Source organism: Dermochelys coriacea, chromosome 1, assembly GCF_009764565.3.
Source record: "Dermochelys coriacea isolate rDerCor1 chromosome 1, rDerCor1.pri.v4, whole genome shotgun sequence".
NCBI classification, from domain to species: domain Eukaryota; kingdom Metazoa; phylum Chordata; order Testudines; family Dermochelyidae; genus Dermochelys; species Dermochelys coriacea.
In genome coordinates, this window is record NC_050068.2 from 169,116,267 (window position 1) to 169,129,269 (window position 13,003).

At 39.3% G+C, this 13,003-nt stretch overlaps 1 protein-coding gene across 5 annotated transcripts in view; it reads left to right on the forward strand.

Annotated features, from left to right (window-relative positions):
- Positions 1-13,003, forward strand: part of LOC119850223 (amyloid beta precursor protein) — a 296,641-nt gene that overhangs the window by 164,201 nt on the left and 119,437 nt on the right. For all 5 annotated transcript variants that reach the window (XM_038388150.2, XM_038388151.2, XM_038388153.2 and 2 more), the window contains exon 6: positions 10,965-11,167. In XM_038388150.2, coding sequence (XP_038244078.1) covers positions 10,965-11,167 — 203 coding nt within the window. The remainder of the gene's footprint in view (positions 1-10,964; positions 11,168-13,003) is intronic.

Below are 13,003 nucleotides of genomic sequence, written 5' to 3' on the forward strand. Positions count from 1 at the left end.
GTTTTAATTTAATTATTGTACATTTCAATTTAAAATAAACAGCTAATCTGTATTTGTTTTATTGTAAAGTGCCTAGGGTATTTTGGTATCTCTGCTCTATAGGCTTTACAATCAGAGGGCTTGTCTACACTACCCGCTGGATCAGCAGGCAGCGATCGATCCAGCAGGGGTTGATCGACAGCCGAGCGCTCTCCCGTCGACTCCGGAACTCCACGAGAATGAGGAGTGCAAGCGAGGAGTAGACAGGAGAGCGTCAGCTGTCGACTTACCGCAGTAAGTAGATCTAAGTATGTCGACTTCAGCTACACTATTCACCAAGCTGAAGTTGCGTGTCTTAGATTGACCCCATGCGATGTATAGACAAGCCCTAAATAGTAAGACTGAAAATGTAAAGAGAAACAAATGCACAGAGAGGTAAGGTGACTTGCTCAAGGTCACACAACAGGTTAGTTACACAGCTGAGAATTGAACCTAGGTTTCCTGAATCCCAATCTAGTACCCTGTCCACTAGAACCTGGCTTTTTGGGAGAAGAATTTATTTGAAATCGTGCAGCTGTAACAGAAGACTGTGTTTTTTTTTTCTTTTATTACTTTTAATTTTTGTATTGACTTTTACTTTCATTTCTCTCAATTATAATTTAGTTAGTTAGCTTTGTGTCTCCTTTGTGCAATGATCTTGTCAAGAGCTGGAGTTTATAGCATACTTGGACTGAATTTTTTCTTAGCCTTTCAAGAAAAATAGAGTGAATGTAATTTAGTGACCCATACCGATGTCGATAAATTTGTATTCCTATTTGTAGTAGATTATCTGAGTCTTTTAAACTGACTGTCACACACACAATGCAGCATTAGTTTCTAGTGACAGCTTTTAACATCTTCATTGCACTGTAAGGAATTTGCCTTTGGAATAGGATTTCAGAGATATAATAAAGAAAGAAGTGCAGTCCTTGAACCTGCAGTAATTATTAGTGAAATTGCTTTATCATGCACTTAGCTGTCATTTACTGTGAAACATTTCTGTTCATACAAAGATAAGTAAAGTTAGATTTTATTTTAAACATACTTCATTATTTTATGCTATGACTTTAGCATCAGTCTAATTTAAGAATTCTTTAGCAAGTGTGTTGCAGTTGTATTATTTTGATATTTTTGTGCAGTGCTTTTGCAAAAGTGCAAAACCGCTGATTAGATTTATTGCAAAGTGAATTTTGTATTTAAATAATGCAGACTAACTGAATATTTAAATAATTATAATGTGTTTTTCTGTATTCTTTTTTATTAAATGCTGATCAATCTTGTCTTGTGTTTTTAGCCCTATTGTGCAAATAGGAGCTGTTAGCAGGTTTTATGAGATCTGACTCTTCTTTAATTTTCATGCAGTAGCTAGCTATGTCGATAATGTTATCAAATACTCCTCCTTAGAACCTAGTCCAGACCCACTCTCTGGACAGATCCATGTCTTTTGTGAGTGACTGAACTTCTAGATCCCAATGTTTCTGAGTCCTGGATAGTGATTGGTCACTGTCCCTACCTCTGGATCTCAAAGGCACGCTCCCAGGGCTCACCCTTTGTATGAGACCCTTCCTGGACATTGGAACCCTGCAGTCCAGCTGCCCTAGACTCCAAAACCAGTCCCTCGGCCCTTTTCGGGACCCTCCAGTTGTTTAGACATATTCCCCTCAGAGTCCACCCGCTGTGGGAGCTCTGGTTCCTAATTAAACCCTTGAGGGACAATGTGGCAGAAAAGCAAGGTCTTAACAAAGGAATTTTTTTTTAACTCTATATAAGCTCTTTACTCTTGTAAGCGCTTTGAGAGTTACAGATCTGTGAAAAACAACAAACACAGTCACCCTTATTCTGATCTCACCCCTTCTCTGAGTCCTAGGTTTGGTCAGTGTCCTTAGACTAGGCTGAGTTTCTCCTCCTCCTCTTTCTCCTGCCTTTTTTCTGGTATGTGCCAATGGGCGCGTCTGGCTTAATGAAGCCACCCCCTTTTGCTCATGTGCTTCTGCTGAAGGAGTTACAGGCTCGATTCCCCTCCCCATCTCCGGGTTTCTGTGTAGAGAGTAATTCAAACTCATTGGCCCTACCAGTAGACAACCCGTTTCTCCAGAAGGAGGAGAGTCACTCAGCACTGATTCAGATAGTCTTTCCACTTGGTGCCAAGCCCCTGTTACAAAAAAAAAGATGTTCTAATCCATAAACAAGATTGCAAGAAGGGATGGTCATAATCCAAAGTGAAAGTCACAGTACAAAAGTGGAGTTCCTGAAACAGAATGGGGTTCACAAAACAAAATGGAGTTCACAGTTTGAAACAGATGAATCCCCACTTTGCCACATTCCTAGCTGCTCTCACTGTTCACAGGCTGCTTCCTACCTGTCACGGTGCTTTAATTCTTCTGCTGCTGAATTGATGCTGCGCCTGCTGTGTGCATTGTGTTTGTTTGGATGTACTTTGTATGTTCCACTGCGGGTGGGTTTTATCTGGACTGGTCATCAGTGGTGGTTGATGGTTCCTCATCAGTTGTACCTGGTTTTGCATTTTTTTTTCTTTTTTTGGTATAGTCTACTTGGACAGCAAGTCCCCAGTGTGCCTTGTTCAGGTGTCTATTATGTGCTGCTTACATAACAGGCTTTTCTTGTTTTACCCCCTCCATTGATTACTTGTGGTTGAAGGAAAAAACCCGATTCTTATGTATATTTATGCTGCAAAAGTATTTGAAGCCTACATAAAATGTAAGTTGGCAGTGAGGCAGTGCACATGCAAATAACACTGAGATTTTTAGTGCTGGTTCTGGATGGAGGAGTGGGTGGGGCCGCTGCACAGGATCCCCAGACCTGCTGCATCTTCCTTGCTGCCGCCTCTCTCCTTGCCTGGCTCCTGTGTGAGAGCCAGGGCACAGGTGAGTAGGGTAGCTCAGCCAGCTTCCCAAGGGAATAGGGGAGGCACCACAGCACATTATAACACTCCCCATGCTGGAAGTGGGCATTGCAGAGCCAAGGTTACCTCATTATCTCACAGGGATGCTTTGCTCCTGCACTGTGTGCTGCCGCCGGGGTGCGGGAGCCCTGAAGGGAGGTGCCTGGCAGTGCTAAGGCAGATAAGAGGGTGGGGAGGGGGCTCCCTAAGTACACCCTTGCAAGCCAAACCTGACAGGACCCGACTACAAGGGTCACATTGGGTATGAAAACAACTTGGTGGTCTCAGGCTCAGGTCAGGTTTGGATTGGCTGTGATCTAGTCAGTTCCGGTTGGGATATAAAATTAGGGCTAACCAGATTCTACTAAGCAGGACAGTGCGTCTTGTCAAAATCCCCATTCAGTGTGTATTTTGGATCCATCATTGCTTCAGAATTTGTAAATATTTTACCGTTGCTGGCCTGTACGGCTGACGAAAAGGTTGCAACCTTTATTCTCAAATGTGGCACTGGTAACAGTCATCCACAGCTTCACTCCCTCCACCTACCCTACCCTAATGAACTTTACCCTTGAAGACTGCCTCAGAGGCAAGCAGTGAAACAGCTGCCCTCCTTCTGCACAGCTGCATTGCTCTGGGTTGACTCTGTCCGCTTCCGGGTGCAACTCAAGAATGGTGCAGTTCAGAATGGTGGACTGTATTCTGTTATAGAGGCTCCACTTCATACTGAAACTTTCATTTTAGAGTGTGAGCATGCAGTGTTCCAGCTTTTTTGTGGATTACAGCATCCTTTTTGTATCAGGCGTTTGAAAGACTGACTGAAAAGCAAGGACAGAGCCTTGAAAGATGGGGCAATCAATGTGGAATGACTCTCCCCATCTGCAACAATGGGCGTTCTACTGGTAGGGCTTTGAATTACTTTGTACACAGAAGCTTTTGTGAATATCTTACAAGCCTTGACTGTTCTTGTATCCAGAGCTTAGCTACCTCCCACCTTGTATCTCCAGATGGCAGCTAAGATATGGATGTCCTTGCTAGGACTGATCTTTTCTAGGATCAGCAATAGAGTTTTTAACTGAAGGCCTTCTTTAGAATTTTATCAATCTAGATATGAGAGACACAGGGTGGGTGAGGTTATATCTTTTATTGGACCTACTCAGGGGTAGTCAATAGGTGGACCGTGGGCCAAATCTGGACTGCCAGATGCTTTTGAATGGACCATAAAATCTATTTTTTTTACTTATTATTATCATCATTGGGGGTGGGAGGCAGCGCTATTATTTCCTCTGGAGTCTAGACCTTGACCAAGAAATTTGGACCTGACAAAAAATAATTGACCACCCTGGCTTTGTTAGTGAAAGAGGCAACAGTGAAGCTATTACCTCATCCACCTTGTCTCTCTCATATCCTGGGACCATTTTAAAAAGGTACATTTTTGTTGTATTATGCATTTTTATTGAAATTGTTCATATAGTTTGAATCACCGAGAGAAACGGCACTCTGTGGCAGTGTGGTGAAAGCCACTGGGCAGCACCAAAATTAGTCTTAAAAGATAGCACTCAAAGCTGTAAAGAGCAATGAACTTAGAACCCCAGAAAACTGTTCCATATTGAAATGAATTTTTGAGGGGTAATAAACATATTTTCTTTCTCATGTCTGTTTAGTTTTATATATAATATGTACAGGTAAACCTCAATTATCTAATTAGCTTGTAAGACATCCATAACTTGGTAAATCTGCATTTTGGAAAAGTTACATTCCAAGCGGGAGGAGAATGGTTTAGTGTTGTGTTTTTTGTTTTGTTTTGGTTGGGGTTTTTTTATGTTTGTTTTTTGGGTGGGAAAAGGGAAATAAGTGTTTGAATTTCAGATAACAGGGTTTCAGACAATCCCAAGTTCATAGCTTTTTGAGGTTTTGTGACAAATCATAGTTATGAGAATTATACTAGAAATAGAGATGAAACATCATACTCATGTATGTTATTGAAAGTGTATTCGGTCTTTTTTAACATCCATGTTCTTTAGATGCACAATTTCCCAAGGAAGATCTGTGCTCTATATGTTTTATAATACATATCTGTATAAACATTTTTTAAGATTAAAACACTGGACTTTAACTTTTTTTTTTTTTTTTTTAGCTGTGGTACCTATGGCTGTTAAATCTATTGTATTAATTACGGACATCATAATATTCCTGCATATGTTTTGCATCTCTTGGAATAATACGTTACACATTTTAGATTAAAAACTTACTTGATGAAAATTTTAAATAGTAGAATTTGTTAATTTCTTGTATTTGTCTCCTTGCAAGTTGCAATATTTAGATTTGAAGACATTTTTGGTGCATAATAGTTTTAATAACTAATCTTTCTTTTCATGGAAGCTATTGAAATAAACAAAGCACAGAAAGCTTTGGGGCATGTGAGCATTAGAGAGTCCAGAAAGACAAATATAATGTTGAATCTCTGCAAATTGATGAGTAGAGGAAGAATGGAACTGATGAAGCAGCTTATTGTTTTGAGAGGTAATTGCTATAGTACTGCAGAGGCAATTCCAAGCACCATTTGAGTATAAAATGTTAGCTCTAGTGATGGACGAGCTCTTGTGCAGAAACAATTAATCTAATCTGGGAAACGATGAATAGGAAGTAGCTGAGCTTTCTTGATTCCTTGAAGGCTGAGTTTGTCAACCATGAGATCTCCTATTTGACTTCAGTGAACTTTCAGCATCTTGCAGGAGGTTAATACTACACTTCTGCATTTAACTGACCAAAGTTAACTTGGATGGAAGGGTTATGACATTATGACTTAAAGAACCAGAGCTATATATTGCAAAACATGATGTAGGCCTTAAATAATAACTGACTCGGGATGAAAGCTTTATGATAAGTTAAGGTTATAAACTATCATTACAAAGTTGTAATTATGCAAACTATTGGAATTTTGTAACTATATATACTACTTACAGTATCTGAAAAAGAAATTTGGACATGAAAAATTCACAGTTGAGTTTCCACAAACAGCTTCTGACTCTGTATCCCTGCCCCCATCCCATCCACCTACCTTATTATGTGGTATCAGATTTATATAAGGATATTATTGTCTGACTCAACAGTGGTGACAGAGGCAATGTTGTTTCAGTACTGAACTGGCTGTTTATGGAGGCATAACAAGTGAGACTTTTTTTTTGTGCATAGAAAGCTGAAGCAGATGAGAATCTTCATTCTGCTTGACAGCCATCTTCAGGGTGTGACAAGGGAGATGAGAGGTTGGAGTTATGCACTTTTGGCCTTGTTGATTTTTTCCAGTATGAACTAGAGCCGAAAATTGTCTCTCTCCAAGAGATGTTTTCAGTAGTTTTGAATTGTTTACATCTTTACTAGATTCGTGGTCCGATCCTTAAGGGTTTGTGGTCCCTAATGGAAATGTGGAAGTAGTATTGTGGTTAGGTGACTGGTGATGTGAGATAAAATAATTTAATTCCCAGTCTTTCAAATTTCTTTCATAACAACACCATTATAATGTTTTATTCTAAAGGTTATCTGTTTATAACATTAACTTCTTCATCTTAATGGAGCCTTGTCTGGAGATTTTCTGAATTTCTTTAGAAAGTATTTTAAACTTCGATATGGGAAAAATAGTAGATTGTTTTGTTTCTTTCTGTTAAAGGATATAAATTGTTATAATTGTAAAGGTGGTCTAAAGATGGTACATGATGGTGTGTGAAATACAATGCAATGTACTAGATCAATCGTATGTTCTGCCAAACGAATCTATAATCTCCTTCAACCCAAGTTGTTTAGCTAACATAGTTTTACAACGTACTCATGAACTCCATTGGATCCTGATAAAGCAGTCCAAAATTCTAAAATCTGCACTGAATAATCCTTATAGTCTTTTTGATGGTAAGTGAAGCTTTTCTTAAAATTTACCACCACTGGACCATCACCAGGGGCCAGCAAGGGAGAGCTTTGTTGTAGACAAAGCGCTGGTGGCTACCTGCATTCTTACCCCTGTGCCTTTTCAATTTCCCTTGAGCAGGGTTAGATCACATGGTAGTAGAAATACCAGTGACTAGCGCTCCCACTATTGGCTGCCCTTAGCAGAGCTGATTGATGCTGATGAAATTGTGGGAAACTTAAATAAAAGCTCTGTGTAGATGCAGACTGTAACTCTCCCATTATATATGTTAATTGAAGAGGATGGTTCTGTTGATGTGGTATGAGTCAGAACTAATGACCTTAGATTAGCACTCTGTTGTACAGCACTGAAAAAGCTCCCCCTGCCCCAAAAAAAATTAACTGCCCCTTTTTATGGTAGTAGAAAACAAATTAAAAAGCTCTCCTGGGAAAAAAAGGAATTACACTGGCAATTCTGTTCTTTATTCACCCTAGTGCATTATGAGAAATGCATACTTACGGCAGAATAATACTGAAGTACAGATAATGCGAAAGGTGATCACATAATACATTAGACAGGGGAGGGTGATTCATAATTCAGTTGACCTTAACACATTGCAGTGTCAAGGGCGATATAGTTTGCTTTTCCCATTGACATAAGTGGGATTTGGATCAGTCCATCACTTTAACATATAAACTCTCAAAATTTCAGTCCTGCTTGGAAATATGTCACTTAATCCTTTGAGGACTTGGACAAGTATCAGAGTAAAAGAATTGCTTTTAGATACAAGCAATATAAAAAGACACTTGCAAATTAATTTTCCCAAAAGTTACTCCTAGCAAATAGGAGAGACAGAGGTATATGATTGAAAATGTTGTATCCATAGTCAATAAAATACCAAATTGGGGCTACTCATGCGTACTGAGGGTTGTGGCAAAACCACTTATCTTCCTATTTGAGGTTCATCATTATGTCACAATAGCCACCATTTAACTTTATAATTGCACCCATTATTGGTTTTGTTATAGGCAGCACAACCAGCAACATCTGTAATTAAGGTTCCGCAACATTGTTGATTTATAAAACTGTTTTTGATTGCCTATAACTTAATAGAAGCTCTACTCATTTAGGCTGAAATTTTCCATACTTGGTGTCTGCTCCAGGCTGAACTTTTTGGAAAACTTCAGCAAAAACAGATCAGCTATTTTGCAGAATAGGTTTAGAGGAAAAGGTGCTTTCCCCATGTTAAAAATTCTTACAACCGTTTGGTTGAAAAGCTCTAGTGCTTCTGTGCTTGGGAGCAGACACAGGGACTATGGTCGGTAGGCTACCCTGGGGCTAGGGATGTGCCTTAGACATACAAAACTGCCCAGATTTGACCAATTTACAACACTTTGGAAAAATCTCAATTCACGCTTCCTCAGTAGAGACTAGTTAGAATTTGGCAGCTAAATTCTCAGAAGAATCTGTCCACAATGAGCATCCTTCAGCCCAGAGGTGAGGAGGCTGAGAAGGACTTTTCATGCAGTTACTGCTAGAGGCCCTGTGACACCAGGCACCAGAACACAAAATAAAGAGACATTATCTTCTGTGCTCTCAACAGACCCCTTGCTTGCACCTGGGCAGCCAAGAGGAGGAGGAGGAGGAAGTAGCCTTACAGAAATGCAGATGGAGAGGGCTTGTAGAGTAGACTGGTACAACAGGCCATTGGAATAGGAAAAGGACAAGTAGGTAACAGTTTTAAAATGAATTAACTCTTCCTAGGAATCATAAACGGGCAATTGGGATGGGGAGCCAAGGAAAACTGATGGAAAACTGGAACCAGAGGATGTGGGGAGACTGGAACTGGGACAAAGACAGGCTGAATAAGCCCAGAAACAGAAGGGATCAGGCTTGTGGGGAGTTGGGCATAAAGGTTTGAAACCAGCGGAGAAGACTTAGGACCTGGAACAGAATCAAGGCTCTTGAGTCTCAAGATTCCTCTGCTGCTAGCGAATAGCTGTGAAACCCATTGGCAAAATATGTGCCACATCTCCCGCTAGTGGCTGGCTGTACTAACGCTTTCAGTTATTGTTAGCTCCAGTGACAGAGGCCTGTGCTGTGAACCTAAACTTTCTGATCCTTCCAATGAGCCATGTGGGAGTTGATGCTGTTTCCACATGATGGGCTTTGTTTTTTTTTTGTTTGTTTGTTTTTGTTTTGTTTTTTTAGTTTGTTTCTTTAAAAACTCAGGAAATTACATGCAAAATATTACATTCAAAGAATGTTGAAGTTGCAAAGCAAACACCCAAAGGCTAGAAAATGCCAGACAGTTGCCTATGTGTATGCATTATGATATAGTCCTTAGCTGCATGATCAAATGATATTTTTCCCACAAGATCCCTGCCTCATTTGCTTCAAAATTTGGAAGGGGTGTTTAGTGAACAAGGTTGGAGGGCGGGGCGGGGCGGGAGGAAGAAGAAGAGGAGTGTTGCAAGAAGATTGAAGGGATGTTCTCAAGGTTTAGGCAACTGCATGTCACCCAGGAGGATTGGATTCTATCCCTGTCTCTGGCACTGAGACCCTGTGTGATGCTGGGCAAGTCACCTAAACCAAACTTTTCACAGGTGGTCACTAATCAAGTAGTCATCATTTTCTGCGTGCACAATTTGAGACACCTGGGGTTTGATTTGAAGAGTTGAGCACTTTCAACTGCAACTAAAGTCATTGGGAGCTGTGATCTGAACAAATAAAATGCTATGTTCTCTGAAAACTCATCATAAGCTTCTAAAACTGAACACCCAAAATTAATGGATACTCTTTATATTGTGTGTCTGCCTTTTCTACGGGTTCACATATCAGATTTGTTTAGAATTCTATACTAAAAAACACAATTGAGTTTTAGGGACTGCAAATATAACAACACAATGTTGTGAATTCACATGGCAAAATGAATTGCTCTTATATAGTTAAACAGAGCTGGATCTTGGATGTGTACAAGTAAATTGTTTCTATAGTGCTTTTCCCTGCGCCTTCTTAAATTGGCTTTCCTTTGTTCGTTCCAGTACTGTTTGTTTATTCAGAACCCTACAATCAGAAACCATAGAAGCCTTACTTTCAGCATTCTTAGGGAAAATGTCAGTGGGTGTCCAAGACTAGGGGTCTCTCAACCTGGATGTCACAAACAGGTGACAGAGGGTCATGACCACCCTGCTCTCCCTGTGTTGCTAAATGGATGGGTTGTCCCAGTGTGGGAAGAAGGTCACAGTATGTAATAGGTGAGACCCATTACCCAAGACACACTATAGCGTTGCAAACACCTTAGCTTGCCTTGTGCTTAAACAAGAGGGTCTATTGTGGTTGTGATTCAGACACGCTTGTTTGTCCCACCTGAGTACCAAAGTGAATTAAACTAAACTGAATAAAGGCCACTTTTATTCTGAATAACATCATCCACACTAGGATTTAATGGTATTTAATTAATCCACTTCAAATTCACACCTTTTTTCAATTTGGATTAATTTTCCAGGATGCTCCTGTGTAGACAAAGCCCTTAGTTCCAATGGCTTATGATTTTGTCTCATATCTTCATATGTGTTTGAACAGCGCCTAGCACATAATGGGAGCTACCAGGATACAAATAATAATAGTATGTGAGTTTGAGTAAGTTGATTATTATCAGTCATTGATGTCATTTTCTGATGATGATAATTACTCATTATGATCTGGGGTGTGTAAGTGTTTAAGAAAGTATCACTTAGTGCTGAAAGCATATGGCCATCAGCTTCATTCATCTGTTTGAACCCACCTCAGTCATTTTACAGAATTCCAGTGCAGCATAAAACATGCACACCCAAGACATTAATCAGTTGGCACAATCTGGTATGGTTAATAAAGGGCCTTTCCCCTTTCAGTGCATGGAGAGGGGCTTCATACTGGTGGCATCCTGCTATGCTAGCAGCAGAACATAATCCATATTTATTTCTTGTTACTGTTTCATTTTCAGTATATGCATTAAATCTCACTGCATTGCTCTCCAGAGTACCAGGTTCTTACTTTTTGAGAGGGGGCTTCCTGGTCACACTTCCACGAGGTTCTGAATAAGCTGTTTGATTTCTCATCTAGTAGGTGTTTCATTGCTGACTCAACAAAATCTGTTGATTCTTTCAGTGATGACAAGGTGGTAGAAGAGCAGCCAGAGGAAGAGGAGGAAGTAACAGACGTGGAGGACGAAGATGTCGATGATGATGATGATGATGGTGATGAGGCTGAAGAAGAGGCAGAGGAACAGTATGAAGAGGCCACGGAAGGAACTACCAGCATTGCTACCACAACCACCACTACTACCGAATCGGTAGAAGAGGTTGTTAGAGGTAAATTAATGTTTGTTTAGTTTGCGGTCTGCGGAATTGATCTTACTGGTGTGTATTTGCCCTTTACTACTAAAAATGTTCCAAACAGCAAAATATCCTAAGTTGCTACATCATTATGCTTTGTCTTTATATGATTTGCAAGTTTTTTCCCTTTTATATCTAATCTTAGGATACATAGATAGTGATTGTCACATATTTCATTGAGATTATTTTCACAAACAGCGTAGTAAACTACATGAGAAGAAACAGTGTTATATGCTGGTAAAGCAATTAGTGTGAAAGAAAAGGGAATGTTGATATCAAGTGGAAAACGTGTGTTAGAAAGCACTATTAGGTAGGACATTGTCTTACATTAACATTTTCTGGTTAGCTATTTTATTCAGATTCTTGGATTTTTTTACACCCAGCATCTCTCAGTAGTAAGCAAATAATGAAATTTTAAAAATCCTGTAGTTGGCCTAGTGTATAGGTTACAGATTAAAATAATTATAAACAAAATTATAATATATGGTGGTTGTCTATGGGGGGGGAAGAAACAAATAACATAAATGAGGTAAAATAGATTTTAAAATATGCTCCATTTGTATACTCTTCTATATGGTGTCATTAAAGCAATTTAAATTTTTAATAAATTTGAATATTAGCCTACCCATAGGCAATTTGACAATCCAAATCATGGTAGAATTTTTATTTCTGTTCCTCTTCCCTTTTACAATTTATTCTTTAAAGGAGCTCTTCCTAGAAATCTATATGGTGTAATATTTATATAATCTAGTTATTGGTTTTCTATATTGTTTGTCCCCCTGGTAGCATTGTACTTATCAAATGTCTTTATGATATTCTTCTACCTCCTAAGAAACGAGACACAGGTAAAAGTCAGGAGAAAACATAAAATGAGCTAAGTTCCTATGAGTTAAAATGAAAGGAGTTTCAACTTAAAACATTCAGAGACAAAATGACCATGAAATGGCTGTAGTAGAACTAACGCAGACATTTCAGTCCTGGTTCCCTTAGTCCATACCTGCTGCTATTGGAATTGAGGGACACAGACCCTTGCAACTTAAAAATGTACACAAACCCACACAGACCTTCCTATCCTTCCTTGTGGCAGGGTTGTTCTGCCCTGTTGGCTGATGTTTATGTTGTTTGGTGGTAGGGAGGACAGCACAGGATCGATCTTAGCTATGATTTTAATTCCATGATGAAATATGGATATAAATGAATGGAATTAAGTAGCTAACCTGCAAAGTGTACTCTTCCTTTATTAACATTTCCTGTCCTTCCTCATTTTTTTCTCCCTGTTTCAGGTGAGTGCTATGATCAAATTAATTGATGTTTGAGTAAAATGATTTGCAAGGGCTTCCTTCTTAGGCAGAAAAAGCTCTTATTTATCCAAACTCTGTCTCTTGAGTCTTTGATTCAGTCACTAGAGAACTAGTAAAAAAAGAAAAGGAGTACTTGTGGCACCTTAGAGACTAACAAATGTATTAGTTTGCTGTAGCTCATGAAAGCTTATGCTCAAATAAATTTTAGTCTCAAAGGTGCCACAAGTACTCCTTTTCTTTTTTCGCGGATACAGACTAACGCAGCTGCTATTCTGAAACCTGTAATTATGGAGAACCAGTGTGAGATGAAAGTAAAAATCCCAGTTTAAATCTTTAAACTGCTTAACTGTATTTCCATATGTGAGCTCTTACTGCCCAGGGATGAAACACCCTATCCTCACTGGTAAATTAATATTAAAAAAGATACACTTCAATTTAATGGGATTTGAGATGAGTGGAAATGAGAACAAATTAGGTACAGTATGTCTTTTACTGAAGCTGAAATTTCAAA